The sequence below is a fragment of the Gymnoscopelus microlampas genome, assembly GCF_963454915.1.
Source record: "Gymnoscopelus microlampas genome assembly, chromosome: 3".
NCBI lineage: Eukaryota > Metazoa > Chordata > Actinopteri > Myctophiformes > Myctophidae > Gymnoscopelus > Gymnoscopelus microlampas.
Genome location: NC_139940.1, coordinates 60,029,169 through 60,050,365, shown reverse-complemented (window position 1 = coordinate 60,050,365; position 21,197 = coordinate 60,029,169). Strand labels below are relative to the sequence as shown.

General features: G+C 41.4%; 1 protein-coding gene across 1 annotated transcript in view; it reads left to right on the top strand.

Moving 5' to 3' along the window:
• Positions 1 to 21,197, top strand: part of LOC311041957 (complement C3-like) — a gene marked incomplete at both ends in the record, with an annotated part of 96,015 nt that overhangs the window by 70,702 nt on the left and 4,116 nt on the right. Inside the window, 8 exons of the mRNA XM_084052446.1 lie at positions 2,456 to 2,513; positions 3,075 to 3,164; positions 3,259 to 3,460; positions 6,197 to 6,329; positions 9,383 to 9,533; positions 11,197 to 11,282; positions 16,814 to 16,972; positions 20,073 to 20,175. Of these exons, the coding sequence (XP_083908572.1) occupies positions 2,456 to 2,513; positions 3,075 to 3,164; positions 3,259 to 3,460; positions 6,197 to 6,329; positions 9,383 to 9,533; positions 11,197 to 11,282; positions 16,814 to 16,972; positions 20,073 to 20,175 (982 nt within the window). The remainder of the gene's footprint in view (positions 1 to 2,455; positions 2,514 to 3,074; positions 3,165 to 3,258; positions 3,461 to 6,196; positions 6,330 to 9,382; positions 9,534 to 11,196; positions 11,283 to 16,813; positions 16,973 to 20,072; positions 20,176 to 21,197) is intronic.

Genomic DNA, 21,197 nt, shown 5'->3' with positions numbered 1-21,197 from the left:
TTTTGTGGGCAAACCGAGGGCAAACCGAGGGTTTTCAAACCAATTTCTCCTCGCGCATGCGCCTCATCTGGAATTGTATGATAGATAACAAAGCTGCCATGACAGGCCCAGCCTTTCTGGACAACCAGTTTGAAAGCGTTGCCCTGAGAAACAACGTAACATATGAGCTATGTGCTTCATAAACAATTTCCTAGCAACGGACTGTTGAAAATGTCAATATCATCTTGATTTATAGCACATACAGTACATTTCATTTTAAAACAGAATGGTCTCAATGCCACATAAGTATCCAAATGTTTTTGTTTTGTCTAATTGCGTTTCAATTAGCATTTAGGGGGCCACGGTACCCCCCCCCCCCCCCTCAGGAGTGAGTCTGGACTGGGAGTCTGGACTGGGAGCCTTTCTGGGCGTTTCTGCGGAGTTCACAAACTCTCCAATCAGCATCCTTGCTCATTGATCTGCAGTTAACAGCGAATGTTGGCCAATCAGGTGGAAGCTGAGTGAACCCGAATGGAGCCGATTGAAGCCGAGCGAAAGCAAACGGCGGCCATTAAAACTTTGTCCGCTGTTTTAAAACTTCAAAACGCTCTGAAATGTTTTTAAGTGGAAGAATGAAGCCTCCAGGGGCCAATGAATATTGCAGAAACTTTGCAATATGGTAGAGGATCATGCCAAATAGCGCTGAAACAAAGCTTACTTCAATTTGTCAAAGGGGTGTGCTATAGGCTATAGCAATCGTTAAAGATGTGAACTTAGAACAAGCATAAATCATGCAAGTGCAAGTGCATCTGTCTGCCTGCCTACTGTATGTGTTTGTGTGCTGTAACGAAGGGCGCTAGGACCCTGGGGGTGCCGCTCATGCGCGCGCGCACGCGCGCGTGTGTGTGTGTGTGTGTGTGTGTGTGTGTGTGTGTGTGTGTGTGTGTGTGTGTGCGTGCTTGTGTGAGATGTACTCTTTGACGTGAGAGGAGAAATGTGCGCTGTGGGGCCGTGCGGTGGAAGAGAGCGCCCCGGCCCTTCTAAAAAGAAAATACTTTGTTCTTAAAAACAAACAGTGGGAAGAACAACTGTGTTAACTACATGAGTCGAGATGTGTCAGAGCCTTTTGAATCTGCACCTTGTGTCAGACGGTCACGTTAAAACTCCTTGCAACGCTCTGGACTAGAGCTACTGTATGTCAGAGGGAGGTTTCATAACATGCTGGCACAGACATGCTCAAGCGGGCGAACCAAAATAAGGTGCATTTAACATTGCTCTACCGAAAATAAGTTGCTGCATGTGAGGTTACGTTAATATATCATACTAGCTTAAAGTTAGTTAGACACGGACGGGGCTGCAACAGCATGGACTGCACTAAAAAGCTGAACAGTGCAATGTTTAATGATTCAAATACTGCAAAGAAAATCCAATGTTGAGATGATAACAGCCCCAACACTGTAAGTAAATGCACCCTGTGTGTGTGTGTGTGTGTGTGTGTGTGTGTGTGTGTGTGTGTGTGTGTGTGTGTGTGTGTGTGTGTGTGTGTGTGTGAGAGAGTCAGCTGATTGATGGGAAAATAGCGCTGGGAAAATGGTTGGTTGAAGGATAACATTAAGTCTAATAATGATGTACAGTGCATGTTCACATCATGTATACTTTACATTACTTAATACCTTTTTTCAAATATTTAAATTTTTAACATTTTGGACAAAATCGCCAATTGTACATTGAGGTGCCCAGATGTCCCCAGTGCCCACCTGTATCTGATTTGAACATGCTGATGTACAATGTGATGTACAGTAGTAGCCTAATGCAGGTGTAAGACCATTTTGTTTGTATTGTGTTATAGTTTTCTATGCATTTCGGTCTTCAGTCTAAATTGAATTTGCCGCACAGAAATCATGACTTTATTAATTAGTGCATGTGCACTTTTATAAGAAGAGATGAAATGGCATTTTGACAGTATTTATTTGAAATTTTGTTATGTATGTTCTGGTGAGACATGGGCATGCCGCATGTCGCATGACAGAAGGAACAACTTTATGCATTTCATCAAATTTTAACAGGGCTGTTGTAGTTGAATGGGTAGAAAGGATGCCTGGGAAACAGAAGGCCACAGGTTTGAATCCAGACCATGGCTAAACCAATTGGCAAGGAATTGTGATGAAAAACTATAGCCTAATTAGAATACAAGGATCTGCCCATATGTGTAGACAAAGTAAAACATTTGGCAAACCTTGGTCTTGATGTAGCAACACAATACAGAGATACATTAAAATCCCTCAGCATTCTGCTCAGCTGTTTAGAATGCTCCTTTGTTGTACTTTATCCCAAGTTCAATCTATTCTTTTATTTTTCTATGGCTTATTGCACGTATTGCATTTTGCATATTGCCTATTGCATTCCTTGGCCCCCCGTATTGCTATATTGTATTATTATTATTATTAATGATTGTATTTTTTATCATGTTTTCTAGCCTATGGGTGTGCTGACAGAAGAAATAAAGAAGCTAGACCTGGATCCTGCTAAACACAGTGAGTTGAGCTTGAGTTGATACTTTATTGAAACCTGGGGGGTGAAAACCTGAGAGATGAAGCCCCCCCCCCACTTGACAGACACTATCAATGTTGGATTCATGTTAATATGTATTTTCATCCACTTTAACCCTCAATACTTAGCTTAAGTTAAGTTAACTTGTACTTGGTCTCCTCTTTTCCCCCCTACACCAAACCTCTTTGCAGAAAATAGCCGATCTACAAGCTCATGCTTGTAGATCACACAAAGATTTGGTGGCCCCCCTGTAGTATCTCTGAGCACCCCCTAGGGGTCCCGCACCCTGGGTCCTGGTCCGGGACCTAAATAAATACATGAATGAATAGGACCAGCACATCACTCCAGTATTCAGATCAATCAGTGGGCTTTGCCATTGTGTTATTTAGTGTATTTTACAATAGCTATAAAGTAGTGCCTTGTTTTTTTCTTGTCACTAGCAGGTAATGTGTCATGTGTGTGCCATGATACATTGGTTTCTTGCCAACATATAGAAAATGTCTGGTTTGTTTACCAGAATTGCCCACTCTTTCTGTGTCTTTCAGATGGTTTACAGAAGGTGTTCATCAACAACATAATTCCTAAGTCAAACATGGTTCCAACCACATCTACCTACACAGATATCTTAGTGGAAGGTGATACAGCATCCTTTATTCTTACCCCTGCAGTGTACCCCCATTTGACCTCAGTTTAACCGCTTCGTCTTTCTGTCTGTCTTTTTCTGTGCAGTGGGAAATCAGCTGAGTTCACTGATGGAGAATTCCCTCAGTGGAACATCTATGAAAACTCTCATCCGAGCACCATATGGCTGTGGAGAGCAGAACATTGCCACAATGACTTTTCCTCTCATCGCCGCCACATATTTGGATAAAACTTCAAAATGGGAAGATGTGGGTTTTGACAAACGCAGTGAAGCTCTGGACTACATCAGGCAAGGTAGAACTACAAAGTAAAAACTTCAGATTTAATGAAGAGCTCCATTGAATCCCTGTCTGTTAAACGTAGGGAAAGTGATTATTTTGGTTAAAACAAAACATTTCCTTTTTTTTGGGTAAAAGGTTAAAGCACTATAGTATGTTGTCATAGTAATCATTGCTGTAAAGTGTTTGATCAGTACTAGGGGTCCCCCATATCTCCAGCTGTTCAATAAATAGAAAACACATTTTCAGGTGGGTTGCCAATTTCTGCCAATCAGGAGAAAGTACCCCTTTATCAGCTTCAGTTTTATAGTGTTCCAGTTCCAATTTTGTCTTCTCAATTCATTGTGTCATCACTTGCAATTTCACTTGTTTATCCTGTATCCTGTGTGAATTCTCTCTCCTGATTGGATAAAATTGGTATCCCCACTTTCCCCTGGAAATGCGTTTTCTGTTTACTAGGAGCTGAAGACATGTTAATGCCCCTGTTAATGAGTCAGAATATAGAGCTATTTAACTTATTTTAACACAAAAATATGACTTACCCTACCGTTAAACTACCTCACCAGATTGAACTTGTTGAAATGCTGGTGGTAAAAAAGTTTTAAAACAAGATAATGTGTGTGTGTTCAGGCTACACATCCCAGCTTGGCTACCGTCATGCAGATGGCTGTTTTTCAGTCTGGGAAAAATCACAAAATTTTCAATGCAGCACCTGGTGAGTTCCACCACACAATACATCAATATACTGTGAGCGCTGACCAACACCAAGGCCTAGGCTACACGTATATGGATCTTTTTCTAAACGCACATGTTTGTGTGCGTTTGGGCCTTTCAGCCACACGCAAACAGTGTTTTTGGCCGCTAAAAACAGAGAATTTTGTAAACGGATAAATAAGTGAAGGGTTTCCAAAACATCCAATTCAGTGGATCTGTGTGGACACGTAATCCCGAGATTTTGAGAAAAGATGACGTCATCGCGCATTTGCACATGGTCATTATAATAATAAATATCCTACTATAATTCTAGTAACCTCTGTAGTGGTGAGTAGGTGAGTACGTGAAGCTACCCGGTTCTCCTCAGTGGCTGGAGCAATTGCTCTGATTTTGCACACAGCCATTGACCATTACCATCTGAACTTAACTGTGAAGCCCGTTTTTCAATTTCACCAAATCTCAGCTTCTTATTCGCGTTTTTGTGTCAAACACTGTCGCCATGGTTACGGGGCTGCCCAGCTATGGGACGAACTGCCTCCCGGGTTGCCAGATCATGTGCGCATATCCCCCCACGGATGCGTCGACCGGGTATGGTCTAGTTATTATAATTATGGTATTGAAACATGTTCAATACCAATAAACGTCATTATAAAACAGTGGAGTGTGTGTAGCTTACTGCCTGACTGGTGCGTCCCTCACAGAGGAGCAGGTTCACTTCAGTATTAGAACACAGGTGTCGTCAGTTGCTTGATTAGACACAGCAGTCATCACTTCAGACTGATTGAGTAGGTACCGGGGAATGTACCGCCCCTCAATCACTCTGCCAAGGGTTAGAGAGCTCCACCTACTGTACCTCTGGGAGGACGCAGGTCAGGGCGAGCCCACAGTGACACTCCATAAGCAAGGGATAATTGACGGCGCGGCGGTCATTATTGAGAAATAACGCAGCAATCATTGTTATTGAGCTCATCGGTCATTATCCAGAAATAACACACCACTGAATTAAATGATTGACCAATCAGAATCAAGCGTTCAACAAAGCTGTGTAATAACACATTATAATGCACATTTAACCTACGTTAACTCATTAACTGCCATGGACGAGTACACTCGTCAGTTGGCACTTGGTCCACAGTGCCAAGGACGACTTTGACAAGTTTGGGGTTTTCAGTGGTTTTCCACTAGATGACGTCCTCCAACCTATGGGTCACCGTTTCGGGCTCAGTCATAGAGAGATCTAGGAGATCACTAGCCTGATTATCAGACTGAAGCTGCGTGGAGATTCAGTCTGACATTGGCTCTAGTGTAGTCGATTACAAGGGGGAGGGGATTAGAATTTCCCTAAACCAATCACAAAAGATCCACGTATCCGCCTACATCTGACGTCATCGTACAGCTTGTTTTAGCAGATATTCGCTGATTGGCTTGTCGTTAGACCCACCCCCACCTCCGACTCTCATTGGATGGTACTTTTGTACCAAATAAATCCTAGGTTCACATTACAACACCAGACCAAGAGAGGCAGTCCACTCAGAGAGTGGGCGGTGTCTGTGGTTTGGAACCAGGCTAGGAGATCACGTGATCTTAAGATTTACTCCTCCTTTCACTTCCTGGTTAACATATTTGGGAAAACGACTGTATCTCGCCTCCTGTGTTTTATAATGCATTTGTGGTGAGACATGCTATTTTCAACTGCCTATAACAAGCGAATGGGGGGTCGCAATGACCTTCTTTTTTTTCTTGCGGAAGCACAGTGTAACCCTCCGTGATTAGCAATGATCGGGGGATCGATCTTCCTGGAGATAAATATCATGTGACTAGTTGAAACAAAAAATCGCTGGCAGTGGTTGATTTATTTATTTATTTATATCTAGCAGTGAATGAGTTAACAAAGACTAATGCAAGGATAGACATAAAACTGTTATCACCTCACCTCACCTCGCCTCTCGTCGCCTCTCGTCTCATCTCGTCTCCTCTCGTCTCCTCTCGTCTCCTCTCCTCTCCTCTCCTCTCCTCTCCTCTCCTCTCCTCAGGCTGACAGCCTACACAGCCAAGGTGTTTGCCATGGCAAGACATCTTGTGGGTGTGGAAGACAATGTGCTCTGTGGTGCCATCAAGTGGCTCATTCTCAAAACTCAGCAGCCTGATGATGGCATTTTCAAGGAAGTGGGAACAGTAATCCATACAGAGTTTGTTGTAAGTTCTGTATTTGGATGGCACAAATATGTCATTTTGGTGCTAAAACAAAACAAAACATATAATAATATAATAAAATAAAAAAGAGATCATGTTCAGCATTCAAATAATCTTCATGACAACAAATGCTTATGAATGCTGCTGATGATGATAAGGATGGTAGATGCATACATATGGTTTACATGGATCTATGAATGTGCACATTTAGGAGAATCTCAAGAATTCTGAGGCTTCTATGACTGCCTTCACTCTCATCGCCATGCAAGAGGCACGCCCAGCGTGTGCTGAGTCTACTGCTGTGAGAAACACACACACACACACACACACACACACACACACACACACACACAAACACGCACGCACGCACGCACGCACGCACGCACGCACGCACGCACGCACACACACACACACACACACACACACACACACACACACACACACACACACTCCTGTCTCCTCCTTGCAACCTTCATGTAGAATCAAATTGTATAAAATGGTGCTCAAATTTTATTTGATCAAAGTCAATCGCTCATGTCTCAATCCTGCTAGCCTGGATGTTCCAGCCCCTGTGTTTACAACATCGCTAAACCCCACCCCAAAAGCGATTGTCCAATGCTAGCTCAGCAACCGTTGTTAAGCTGGCATAGGTCTGGCAAGCTTTGGTCACCTGTCATAGTTGTCAAAGTTATTTCGCCCGCACACACACAATCATTTGCAACATAATAGCAAGAATAGGAATACCACGATAACGCAATGGTGATGGTGACTATAAACCAGCAACAGATTCCACGTACCCAAACCCGTTGGAGGCTGCTTTTCCCAAGCTGAAATCAAAAGTACCCATATATTCTGTATTGTTCAATAAAAATAATTTTAATCCGATCGTGGCCATTTTCTCATAGAGTTATAATGTATTAGAGTGCAATACACCTCCCAACCGATAGGGTCACGCAGTTGAAAGCATATGGAGACTAGAAAAAGTGCTCCTTGGAGCACAGGCCTCCGCCAGATCAGGTAGGTTATTGTGGGCCAGCAATGTTCAGAATTAGCCAATCAGGATGAAATCCAATCAGGATGGAATATAAACTAGAAAAAGTGCTCCTCGGAGCACAGGTCTCCGCCAGGTCAGGTAGGTTATTATGGGCCAGCAATGTTCGGAATTGGCCAATCAGAATGGAATATATAAAATTGCATGATGTTTGGACACAATTTGTAGGAGTAATATAAAAGAAAACTGTTGCAAAAATTGGCCTCACGCTATAATAGGGCAATGTTAAAAGGGTGGTATTTGTTCCTCAACGTAGTGCGAATGTGCGTGCACAGTTTCACTGCAATCGGACGCTACGTTCATGATTTGCAGTATTTTGTTCAAAAAGGGCCACTCCTGCAAACTTTAGATGTCAATTTTAGCCAATCAGGATGGAATATGAAAAATCTAACAGATCCGTCTTGATCACATGACTATAGAGATCATGTGTACCGATTTGCACGAAATTTGGATAAAATCTGAAGTCTTACAATCAAAACATTTGTTTTACATAAGTCGGCCTCCTGGTGTCGCTATAAAAGGCAAATGTGAAATATGCAGGGCAGATGTTTTTCCTTGTCCTCTAGGGAGTGTGCGTGCAAAGGTTCATGCAGATCGGTGCAGTTATAGTTAAAAACACAAATCGGCCTGTTATAGCGCCACCATGAGGCTGATTTGAAAAATTTCAAGTGGCATTTCTTCCTTGGCCTAGTGGGTATGTGCGTGTGAAATTGCATGGTAATTGAAAGCTGTGTGCATCATTTAAGCCATTTTGTTCAAAACGGACCAATCCTGCAAACTTTGGAAGCCAACCTTAGGCAATGAGGATGTAATATGGGAAATCGGACAGATCTGTGTTGATCACATGACTATAGAGATACTGTGTACCGATGTGCATGACGTTTGGATAAAATCTGTAGGAGTAATATCCAAAAATGGGTTTTGCACAAATCGGCCTCCTGGTGGCACTATAACAAGCCCATGTGAAAAATTTGAAGCAGAGGTTCTGAATGGGCATCCAGGGAGAGTGTGTGTGCATAGTTTTGCAGCAACCGGGGCAACGGTGCCGGAGATTAGCTGCTAACGGACGGACAGGACACACACACACACACGCGCGCGGACGGAAGGACGGACGGACGGACAGGGGGTAAAACATACTCTCTCGCCATGCCTTTCGGCCTGGCGGAGAAAGAAATGAGGAGAAAATGGCCACCGATCGGATTAAAATGCTTTTTATTGAACAATACGGATGATATGGATACTTCTGAGAGCCCGTACATAAATGTAACATACGTGGCCATGGGGTAAGCACTATATTTGAAATATGAATGTCCATGACGGTCGTGACAGTCAACCGTCGTGTATCCATGGCTATTACTCCCTCTAACTTTTCCTGTGTTTTTAGTGTACTGAAATAATGTCATGCACATTTGTCCAGTGCATAGCCTACTGCAGGCCTTGTTGACTAGATTTAGAAGAGATTTTGAAGCTCTTGCTCCTGAAATGATCGATTATTTATAAGGGGAAAAGCCGTCATTTAACATGCAAGTCAATGAGAAGTAGAGCTCGCCAGGCCTGGGTGTGACTAACTTCGCACCACCAGTCACAGAGTGGAGTGGGTGGGGCTTAGCGAACGGTCCATTACAGAATTTTGAGGCATATTTGAATTAATGTGATTATGTTATCACCTCCATGCATTCTGTCCTTCTTGTTACCTTCCTGTTACATCCTACAACATATAGTGTTACACTGTCTCTATGCGTTTGATGTATGTGTTTACCTTGCTTAATAAATGTCGCTCTGGATAAAAAGTTGTCTACTAAATGCCTACATTGTAAAATGTAAAATGTTATAAACAAGTCCACATTGCTTCATAACCTGTCCTTTCTACTATTTCCAGAGTCTGCCATGGATTATATGAATAATACATAGCCTAATATAGATTTATAACTATATCATTATTTATCATAATGTGTCCTTTCTACTGTGTGTACAGAGTCTGCCAGAAGCAATAGACATTGCAGTGACGTACCTGAAGAAAAGTCTGCCCACCCTCACTAACCCATATGCTGTGGCCATGACATCCTACGCTCTAGCCAATGAGAACCAACTGGACAAGGACTTTCTCTACTCCTTTTCATCAACAGGTGACTTAACCTTTCTTGAGGCTCCTACTGACGTCGGAAAGAAAATCCGGTTCAGAACAAATTTGGTTTAGTAACAGTTTGTAAAAAAAGCACAGGAAAGTACAGTTCAATACAAGGTCTGCCGAAGAAACCTATGGCTTCTTGTTTCCATTGGGATCCTTTGTACTCAATTCATCAAAACATTTAATGACAGACAAATATACACTACTTTGCAAAACATCATATAAACAGTTAGAAAACAAAAACAAAACTAGAAAAAGTGCGGAGCACAGGTCTCCGCCAGGTCAGGTAGGTTATTGTGGGCCAGCAATGTTTGGAATTCGCCAATCAGGCTGGAATGTGATGGATCGGACGGATTCGTCTCGATCACTTGACTAAAGAGATAATATGTACCGATTTGTGTGACGTTTGGACATTTGTAGTATGTTTTGTTGCAAAATTGGTGGCGCTATAATAGGGTGGCATTTGTTCCTCAACGTAGTGCGAACATGCGTGCAAAGTTTCACCGCAATCGGACGCTGCGTTCATAAGTCATAATTTTGTTGAAAACGGGCCACTCCTGCAAATTTTAGATGTCAATCTTAGCCAATCAGAATGGAATATGAAAAATCAAACACACACACTCTGTCTTGATCACATGACTAGAGAGATCATGTGTACCGATTTGCGTGAAATTTGGATTTCACGATTTAAATTTGGCATTTCTTCCTCGGCCTAGTGAGAATGTGTGTGGAAAATTTCACAGAAATTGCACGCTGTGTTCATGATTTGTTCAAAACAGAGCACTCCTATAGAGATACTGTGTATCGATTTGCGTGCTATTTGGACAAAATATAGTAATAGTACTGTCAAAAAATTAGTTTGGCAAAAAGCAGCCACCTGGCACTATAATAGGTCCATGTGAAACATTTAGGTCAGAGATTCTGAATTGGCTTCCAGGGAGTGTGTCTGCACAGTTCCGCTGCAATCAATCCAACAATCCTACGACTCAGTTACTTGTGGCTGAAGCCCTTAAGCCCTTAATGTAGTGCTTTTGCTGAAGTGACAGTCTTCCCTCACCAAATTTAACTCACAGTATTGACATTGAGTCAACAAATCTCATCATGTCCATATACACTTTCGATGTGACAATTGTGAGTCACAAAGAACTGTACCAGGCATCATGCAATGGGAATACTTAGTGCCCCCAAACGCTAAACATTTCATATAATTTCATTTTATATTAACTTTTTTTTTTTTACTCTCAGTCACTCTCAAAACCCAATTCTACAATCAATCATACGTATGTAATGAACCTGGATTAGCTGTCCACAGATGGACGGATACAGATGGACGGATACACACGGACAGACGGACGGATGGACGGACGGATAGGGTGCAAAACATACTCTCTCGCCAGGCCGAAAGACAAATATGTACAGTAAACCGTTCGAGGTGGGGTGGGGGGGGGCTAGGCTTTGACTTTGGCCAGTTTCGAATTGCAGCCACTTTTAGAGCTGTTATTAAGGTTTTGTTCAGACAAACAGAGATTTCTAGAATTATAGTAGGATAGGGACGCTAGTGTTCACGTCATTAAAAGCTGTGCATCAGACAAACGTAATTCTAACAACTGGTTCATCTTAGTGATCAACGTTAGTTATTTGTGTGTGTTTGTGTTCCTCAGAACGCAACCACTGGAAGGTGGACGGCAGTGCCGTTACTACCCTTGAAGCTACAGGCTATGCTCTTCTGGCTCTGGTCAAGGCCAAGGTGAGGTTCTCCTCTCTCTCTCTCTCTCTCTCTCTCTCTCTCTCTCTCTCTCTCTCTCTCTCTCTCTCTCTCTCTCTCTCTCTCTCTCTCTCACATGGCTGTGTTACTCATTACGTCATGTGAAAATAGCCAACAACTATTATTATGCTTATTATGATCCGACTTCTACTCTCACACAAACCCCATCTGTGACCTCTCCCTCTGCTCACTGCACAGCTGTAGCTGCGGAGCAGCAGGACTACTCGATATCTATATATCATATAAAAAAGTAAAGGTAGTCCAGGGCCCTATTCCACTAAAATGTAACACCTATCCTGGCTTAATTTAGCCAGGATTAGGGATGAATCGGTTCCATGAAAGCTGAATTATCTTGAAGATTAGTTTAGCCATGACTCGATTCCACAAAAGAGAATTGAAGCAAGCCTATTTTAGTTACCATGGCAATTTAGCTGTGAAGTTAGCCTGGTCAGGAGCAGGCTAACAGCCAAGCTTACTTAATCCAGTGCCTTTGTTCTTCAAGTTTTTCCACAGTTAATTCAACACATGTGTTTGTATATGGACTCATTTGAATGACCCTGCATTCAAATAAAATGAAATCAATACAATAAGATATAATGAAATTAATTATATTACTGAAATAGTGTGTGACCATGAATCATAATTGTTTCACAATGACTCATGTGATATGTCATTGTCACTCTGTTAACACTATAGTTCATATTGTTGTTAGATGTTTGATAATATATTACAGTTTTTTTTTATATTATAAAAAATGTCTGACACACACATCATATTTTAAATTATCAATTTCTAGTCAATGGAGAAATATGTTTTTATTTCTTGTCCACCTTTGGACAAAAGGTGCTACCATCTTATACATCTTCCCTCTCACTGGTACCCATCTGTCACAAATAACTCCTTCATCCGTTCTCTTTAAGTACTTATTCCATGTTCTCAACACACTGTCTCTGCTTGCTAGAACATTTCCATCTTTATCCTTTATCACCTTAACATGTTGCACATCCTTCCCATTCCATTATCTTGCCAATCGGTGCAGGTAGTTTTCTCCCTTCTTCGTGTGGAACTCCTCATCTTCTTTTCGTAGCTCTCACCACCCTTCTCTTCCCTTTACTCCTCATCTCCTTGTACCCCTGCCTATTTTCTTCATCTCTCTGGCTGCCTTTCTTATCTCCTTCCTGAGCTCCTTACAGCATTGTTCATTCTTCATCTTCCACCATTTGACCTTTTTCTCTGCCTTCACACCTAACATCAGCTCTCAGTACTTAGTACTTAGTACTCAGTACCTATGACCTTGTGGTCTAAAGGCGACAGCTCTACCAACTGAGCTATCCAGACACATATGCTCATGCTCATCACTCTGTCTGACCTTCTCTTCAACTCAACCTGTACTCTTCCTTTAGGAATAATATAATAATTATTATAATAATGGTGAAATGTTTCCTGAAATGTGCAAGACGTATAGATATGACTTGTTGATTTGGCAGACATCTTGAAAAATGACCGTCATATTGGATTTTATTTTTTAAAAGAAAAGAAAACGCATAGCCTATGCAATGAGCTGGAAAGGTGGGCTTGGATGATTTTCTGCCAAGGAGTGGTTTTGGTCCAAAACAAATGCTTGCAATGGATTAAGAATCATGAAAAACCCTAATTTGACCCCTCACATGCTACTTAAAGCAGAATAAAATCTTGTACATTTTTCCCGCATAAGGTTAAGGGTACCCCAACTTTAGGGTTAGGGAATGGTTAGGGTCGGACTTCAGTGCTAAGCCTTTTTAGAAAGGTCATCCTTTCAGAAAAAGGCAGAGCAAGGAATTTTTGCTCTCGCCATCTTATTTTTGAAAGAAAGTCTTTTTGGGATCCTGCTACTCTTTAATTTTAAGGTCCATATAATTTCACATTCTGTTTAATTAAGTATTCCTTTAGACTACATTCTAAATCTTTGCCCTAAGTTCTTTTTGGCTGTTTCCCCTTTCCTAGAGGGAGGGGGGGGAAAAGATTCCCAATTAGGGTTAACCATTTTACCTTTCTTTAAGGTTTAGGTTTTTGGGCATGTTTACAAACTATAACATGAAATAGAAATGCCAGTGAACTTTGTGAGAAATGTTCACTGGGGACTGTGCATGGCAGGTAAGTCCAGTCATCCTGAGTCCCACCTGGACCGCATACCAAAAAAATCATCCATAATCTCATTATAAGAATGGTACAGGATTAGGACTCAATAAAAGATTTAAGAAAACAAATATAGTTTTGGACCATGACGGAGGCGCGCCGACTCAGCAGACCTTGAGGCTGAGGAGTCGCGCCCGAGCGCCTCCAGGCGCGAGTGCCCGCGACGACCAGCCGATGGGCTGCTAGTCGACTCAGCGCCGTCCGAGTTATGTACCGATAGGCACAGAATCGTAAATGATGTTTGTGGGGACTTCGTGTACCCCAACTAACCTTCCCTGTGACTACTGGTCAATAGTGTGTCTTTGCTGGGACTGATACAATTCTCCATTTCTGCTACAGGGGTTGGGGTTAGAGTAATGAGGGCCTTAAACCCTTTTAATTTTAAGGTCCTTATTATTTGTTCATCTAAGTCTTCCTAGGTCCATTGTTTGATTGTGTGTGTCTTAGCCCACTTAGTCCTTTTGAAGGCTTGAGTGGGCATTTGGGTTGATTACCCTCACACCTATTTGGGTCTTTAAGCTATGGGTCAGGAAGAAGCCCCTTGCCTTCCCCTATAGGGTCGTTGACGTGTCTATGATTGTCCTTAATGGTCGGGTGTTACTCCTCCTTTCTCTGGTGGGTCTTTGTTCTTTTAGTTCTCTAAGTACCTGGTGGTCTCTTTGTGTGTTTCTGTGAGTTAATTAATTTGAGTGAATTAAGAAGGGTTGGTTTGTGTGTTTCTGGTGTTTGTCATATTCAGTCCTTCTGGAAAAATTGTGTCCAATCTTTTTATCCATTGTCTTTCGTTATATTGTCTCTGTCCTGTTGTCCAATTTGGGTTATGCTCTAAGCCAGTGACTTTTAGGGAGTTTATTCCATGTGTCATAAAGTGTTGAACAATTATCAAATTGGTCTTCTTGCCATTGTTTATATTATATCTATGTTGGTTTAATCTGGTGGCGATTGTGTTTTGTGTTTCACCCACATATTGAAGGCCACACTTGGTGCAGGTAAATACAGTTTTTAGTGTTAGCCTGCATTCTTTGTTTAATGCCAAACACCCTTTTGTTGTGTCTGTTGGTTACCGTTTGGGCTGTTTTAAAGTAATCTCGTCTCTTGTTAGTTGGTCTATTCGTTCCTTTAAGAGTGCTGTGGACTAGGTAATCTTTGAGGTTCTTGTTTTTTTATTTTTATTTTTATCCTGGTGTTAGCTAATTTGCTTTGTGAGGAGTAGGTAGTGACCAAGGCCAGTTTTGGGCCCTGGTATTTTTCCTTTACTTCCAGAAAGGTGTCTTGGGCTTTTCGTAGGAAGGTCCTTGTGTAACCTCTTAGGGCGCAGAATAAGATCTTGCAGGCTGTCTTAAAATCCTGTTCTTGTGTGCAGATTCTATGGAATCGTAGTAGCTGTGATTTAACAATCCCTGTGTAACAGTGTGGTGGGTGGAATGAGGTTTTATGTAGGAGAGCGTGAGTGTCTGTTTCTTTAAAGTAGACTTTGAGATCTAACTTACCACTGGTTAGGTATAGGGTTCGTTAACGTCGGAAAGGCGACATGTCGGAAAGGCGACATGTAACCCCTTTACCAACACATTGGTGAAGACATTTCTTGGTAAGAAATGTATTCCCAGATTGGACATTTTTCCGATAATATTCCCTGACTACAATCTCACTTTCACTTTGCTCTTTAATTTGTCATTATTTTTTATGAATGAAGGCTTTTGTGGAGGCAACACCTATCGTCAAATGGTTGAACCAACAGAGGGGCTATTATGGAGAATTTAGATCCACACAGGTAAAATGTTTACTAAACACCAACACTAACCACTAACCCCTAAGCCTTATTGTCTCCACCAGGCCGAAAGGCATGGCAGAGAGTGTTTTGCACCCTGTCCGTCCATCTGTGTGTGTGTCCGTTGCCCCCTTCGTCTGTGTACAGCTAATCTCCAGCACTGTTGGCTTGATCACAGCGAAACTGTGCACACACAATCCCTGGATACCAGAGCAGAACCTATGCCACACATTTTTCACATGGACCTGTTAGCGCTTTTTGCAAAACACTTTTTTTACAGTGCTCTTACAGATGTTATCCAAACATCACGCAAATCGGTACACAGCGGCCCTCATTTATCAACGCAGCGTATAAACCGGCGTATATTTTTCCATATATTCGGCCATACACCAGACGTGAGATTTCAGCGTACCGGAGGATGAAGCCCACGTTAGGATATATTGATAAATGCCGAAAGGTGCGGTGATCTCGCCGTACGCCCATTATTTGGGCTGCACCGTGTTGATAAATGAGGGCCAGTATCTCTATAGTCATTAAACAAAATCCGTCTTTCAGATTTTTCATATTCCATCCTGATTGGCTAAGAATGCCTTCCAAAGTTTGCAGGAGTGCTCCGTTTTGAACAGAATGCCTCAAATCATGAACACAGCATGCAATTTCCATGACATTTTGCACGTACACACTAGGACGAGGAAGAAATGCATATTTTCAAATCAGCATGGTGGTGCTATAACAGGCCGATTTGTGTTTTTACCTATAACGGCACTGATCTGTGCAAAACTTTGTATAATATTGCACTCCCTAGAGGCCAAGGAAAAACCTTTGCCCTGTTTTTTTCACATCTGCCTTTTATAGTGCCACCAGGAGGCCGACTTATGTCAAACACATTTTTGGATATTACTCGTTCAGATTTTATCCAAATTTCACATAAATCAGTACACATGATCTCTATAGTCATGTGATCGAGACGGATTTGTTAGATTTTTCATATTCTATCCTGATTGGCTAAGATTGACATCCAAAGTTTGACGCGAATTGACCGATTGCGGTGAAACTTTGCACGCACATTCGCATTATGTTGAGGAACAAATGCCACCCTTTCAACATTGCCCTATTATAGCGCCACCAGGAGGCCAATTTTATTACATTACAAATATTGTCCAAACATCACGCAAATCGGTAAATATTATCTCTTTAGTCAAGCGATCGAGACGGATCCGTCTGATTTTTCATATTCCATCCTGATTGGCAAATTCCAAACATTGCTGGCTTTCCTTGACCTTGCGGAGACCTGTACTCCGAGGAGCACTTTTTATAGTTTTATACTAATAATTATTCAAAAATAGCAAAAATAGCTATACAAGCTCACATGTCGCGTTGTGAGCTTGTAGATCTTCTAATGTTGCTATTTTAGTGTACATTTGTAAAGTTTTTTTAAACGTTTGGAAGATCTTTACCTATTATGACATGGGGATGCCAAGGTGAAACTAGCACTAGTACCATACCATCATCAAATACATCTCTTTTCTTGTCGTTTTCTGACTGTCTCTGTGGCCTCATCTCCTTACAGACCACCATGGTCGTGTACCAGGCATTATCAGAGTACTGGAGCAATGTACCTGAAGATCCATTTGATCTGGATGTAGAAATCAGAGTGGCTGGCAGGTCAAGACCGTTACCCACATGGAAGTTCACCAGAGAGAATGAGTACTCAACACGATCATCACAAGTGAGATTGCAGGCACACTTACACGCATGCACTTGCGCACGCACACACATATGTGTGTGTGTGTGTGTGTGTGTGTGTGTGTGTGTGTGTGTGTGTGTGTGTGTGTGTGTGTGTGTGTGTGTATGTGTGTGTGTGTGTGTGTGTGTGTGTGTGTGTGTGTGTGTGTGTGTGTGTGTGTGTGTGTGTGTGTGAGTATATATATACACACACACACACACAAAATGGGTGAAGTCGTCCTTTAACTATTAATTATTGCTTATATTGGATAATAATAATATAAGGACTTACAAGTGTCTTATTAAATGTTAATTATTGCTGATGGCTCTACCCCACGACTGATACAGCCCTGCGTAGGCAACACGGCCTGACGGAGATATGCACTCAGAGGATCGCATTTTTCTACTTAAAGTTATTAATTAACCAAATAGTTATACTAGCTAGCTAATTAATCTGTTTTGTGTGTGTGTGTGTGTGTGTGTGTGTGTGTGTGTGTGTGTGTGTGTGTGTGTGTGTGTGTGTGTGTGTGTGTGTGTGTGTGTGTGTGCGTGCGTGCGTGCGTGCGTGCGTACGTACGTACGTATGTGTTCACGTGAGCAGCAGAAGGGTATAAGAGCCCTGAATGTGACTGTCAGGGGAACCGGAGAAGCAGTTATCTCAGTAAGCATTTCTTACATTCTCTGTTTATCCACTTAACCTTCTTTCTAAGTCGGGACTTGATACAGGTGCGTCCTGTATCGACCTGCAGATGAAACTGCATTGTGGGGCATTTTTGAGAAAATATGCACATTTCCGCCACCTGTGCAAACTTTTTGAGTATGTTTAGGCCCTAAAAAATGTTATTTATTTGTGCATAGAATAATAATAATTATAAGTCCTTATATTTCAATATGGCTTTGCACTGGTGCAGTGCTCGGGCCCTAATTATATTAAAATGTTAATTAATAAATAAATACATAAATAAATAAAAATCACTATTTATCTGGCTGACAGGTGAAGTCACTGTATTATGCTCAACAAAAGGCAAGGACGGATGACTGTGAGAAGTATAACCTCACAGTGAATCTCAACCTAGGTAAATGTCTGTCCATCCATCCGTCTATCTTTCTGTGTTCATGAGTTGTGTGTCGGTAATCTTTCTTTTCACTAGCAGTATTTTGCAACTGTTTGAATGCATCTGTCTGTCCAATATACTTTTCTGACTGATGGACTACTTAAACAAATATTTCTGTCCAACAGAAACACCAGATGCTGATGGTGATATATACAAGCTGGAAATCAATGTTTTGTAAGTAGAGGCAACAGCATTTCTGTCTTGATTCTATGACTGCACACAGCATGATTTCTTTTCTTTTACACCTCTCCAGGGCTTGACATTAACTAGCCTACATGGCTGCTACATTTGAAAGTTACCAACCATTCAGATTATTACATGATTACATTTTCCATTCAACATATTCATCAGTAAAAATAAGACATATTTAAAGCTGCAAGCAGTGACCAGGCCCTTGCACCTCTGTCGACGTTTTGGGCATAGCTAAGTAACTCTAATGAAGGACAAGTCCAATGAGGTGACTCACAAGTGGCTGACAATGAGTCCATAGAAAGAAATATAAACGTGACCTTGTAGAGCGGCTATTTTCACTTCCTGTTTGGCGGTGAAACATGGACGCTTGATGCTTCGCCACAGTCACGTTTTATGAAAACTCACGATCTTGATACATTTTCATCGTTAAGGTCTTTTGTATACGCTGAGCGAGTTTGAGGTGGATCTGATAATCCTCCTAGGAGGAGTACGACCTGTGTAAATGGCATGAAATGCACTAAAACACCACAATACATTCAAAATGGCTGACTTCCTGTTGGGTTTAGTTCATGGCTTTTTGTAAGTCGGGACATGATACAGGTTTGTACCAATTTTCATATATGTACGTGAAACTATATTGTTGGGCTTAAACTTAAAACATTTGTAGGGGGTGCTATTGAGCCATTAGGCCACGCCACATTGTGTAACTGATAAAATATGACATTTTTCACACAAGACAGAGATTGTCTTTTACTAGCCCCTCAAAGCACTTCATGACTACAGCACCACCACATGCACCACCGGGCAGTAGTCTGGCGAGGTATTCCCCCCCACCCCACCCCCCTCCCCGCAGTTCTCACCCGGCCATCCGTGCCCGCTGCCATGTTCAGTTCGTTCGCCAGCTCAACAGATTCTCACATATAGGTGTCAGTTATTGCCGCTTTGTCATTGTCACTCCCTAATGTGTCATTTTAGTGCTTCATTTTACCACATGTCTTTATCTTTATCAATTCAAAGACACCTTGTCTCACAGTTTTCTCACATTCTTCATCCATTCATTTCTTGTCATCATCTCCAGTTGTGTTCAGAAGTTTTTAAACAAAAACAAACACAAATGCTGTATAAATCAATGTTGAACCAATGGAACCGTGTCCCATTCATACAACCTTTGTTGTTCTTTTACCTATTCTATTCATTATCCCCACAGTTATAAGGACAAGAAAAAAGATGCAACGATGACCACTTTAGAGATTAACTTACCAACCGGTTTCGAAGCAGACGAAAAAGATCTGAAATCAGTAAGTCCTAGTAGTTACATGATGGGTAAATGCTGGGGATTATTCTGTTCTAATACAACTGTAATATAAACCTGTAGTAAATGTGGTCCTCAAGAGTGCACACAATGCTGTAACTTTGTCAAAAACAATGCAATTTAAAGCTTTACAACTATAATTTGTCTTAATGTTTGCCTGTGTGTGTGTGTGTGTGTGTGTGTGTGTGTGTGTGTGTGTGTGTGTGTGTGTGTGTGTGTGTGTGTGTGTGTGTGTGTGTGCGTGTGTGTGTGTGTGTGTGTAGCTGTCCACAGGGGTTGACCACAGCATTTCTAAGTATGAGATTGGCAAAGGTTCCATCACCATCTACATGAATAAGGCATGTTTCCGTGCGCACGCACGCACACACCCACCCACTCTCTCTCTCTCTCTCTCTCTCTCTCTCTCTCTCTCTCTCTCTCTCTCTCTCTCTCTCTCTCTCTCTCTCTCTCTGTCTATTTGTCACTTTTTGTTTGTTTTTCTCCAGGTGTCTCATGTTCGTCCAGAGGAAATCAGTTTTAGAATCATACAGAAGATTAAAGTGGGCGTCTTGCAACCTGCAGCTGTTTCTGTTTATGAGTACTACGACCGTGAGTTCCAAAAAAGACCTAAACATTATCTCTCTCTCTCTCTTTAATGCTGACACACTTGTGCAAACCAAGGTTAAATTATACTAAATTTATTATTGTCATATTTTTTGTGATTTGGGATCAATTCCAAATCCAAGAGAGACAGAGTAGACAGAAATGGTGCCATCTTATAAAAATAGGCAAAGTGTTCATTTATCTAACATGTTGTGTTTGTGTTTGTTTTTTCAATTCTAGTTTAAATATTATATATATATATATATATATATATATATATATATATATATATATATATATATATATATATATATATATATATATATATATATAATGCAGTAAATGCCTTACATATCTCATCTGGAAGAGCATCTAAGGTTTTAACATTGTTTAAGGAACATTTTGAGTAGTGTTTTATGTTGAAGTTTCATTTTCAGGTGCTAAAAGTCTGTAACATATCAGATCAAAATAGCACATATTAACAAGTCGCTCTTTGTCTCCTTTACAGAGAAACCATGTGTAAGATTCTACCACCCAGAGAGAGAAAATGGAAAGATATTGACACTCTGTCATAGGGACACAGTGTGTATATGTGCTGAAGGTAATAACAATAAGTGTGACTGTGTGAGTAATTAATGAGAGGAGAGGAGAAGCGAGACATGAGGAATATTACACATGTAATTCTCTCTCTCTCTATGGACTGTGTTTTGCAGCAAGACAAGCCGTCATCCTCTGATATACTGTGTAGTAGGCTACTCATCATATCACAGCTCAAAAGTTGTACAACATGTCACAAAATGACACCATTCACAATTCATTGCATTGAGCGAGTCGCTACAATATGTAAAAGCCTCCGACTTTGGACGTGGGTATAATTAACTACTGTACAAGCACAGTGACACTGTCAATGACACAGAGAGTGTTTAGGAAAGTGATGGAAGAACACAGACAAGTGGTTATGCTGGCATCATGAAACAGCTAAAATGACAGTAACAAAAATAAAGCAGATTATGTACGTTAATAGCCTA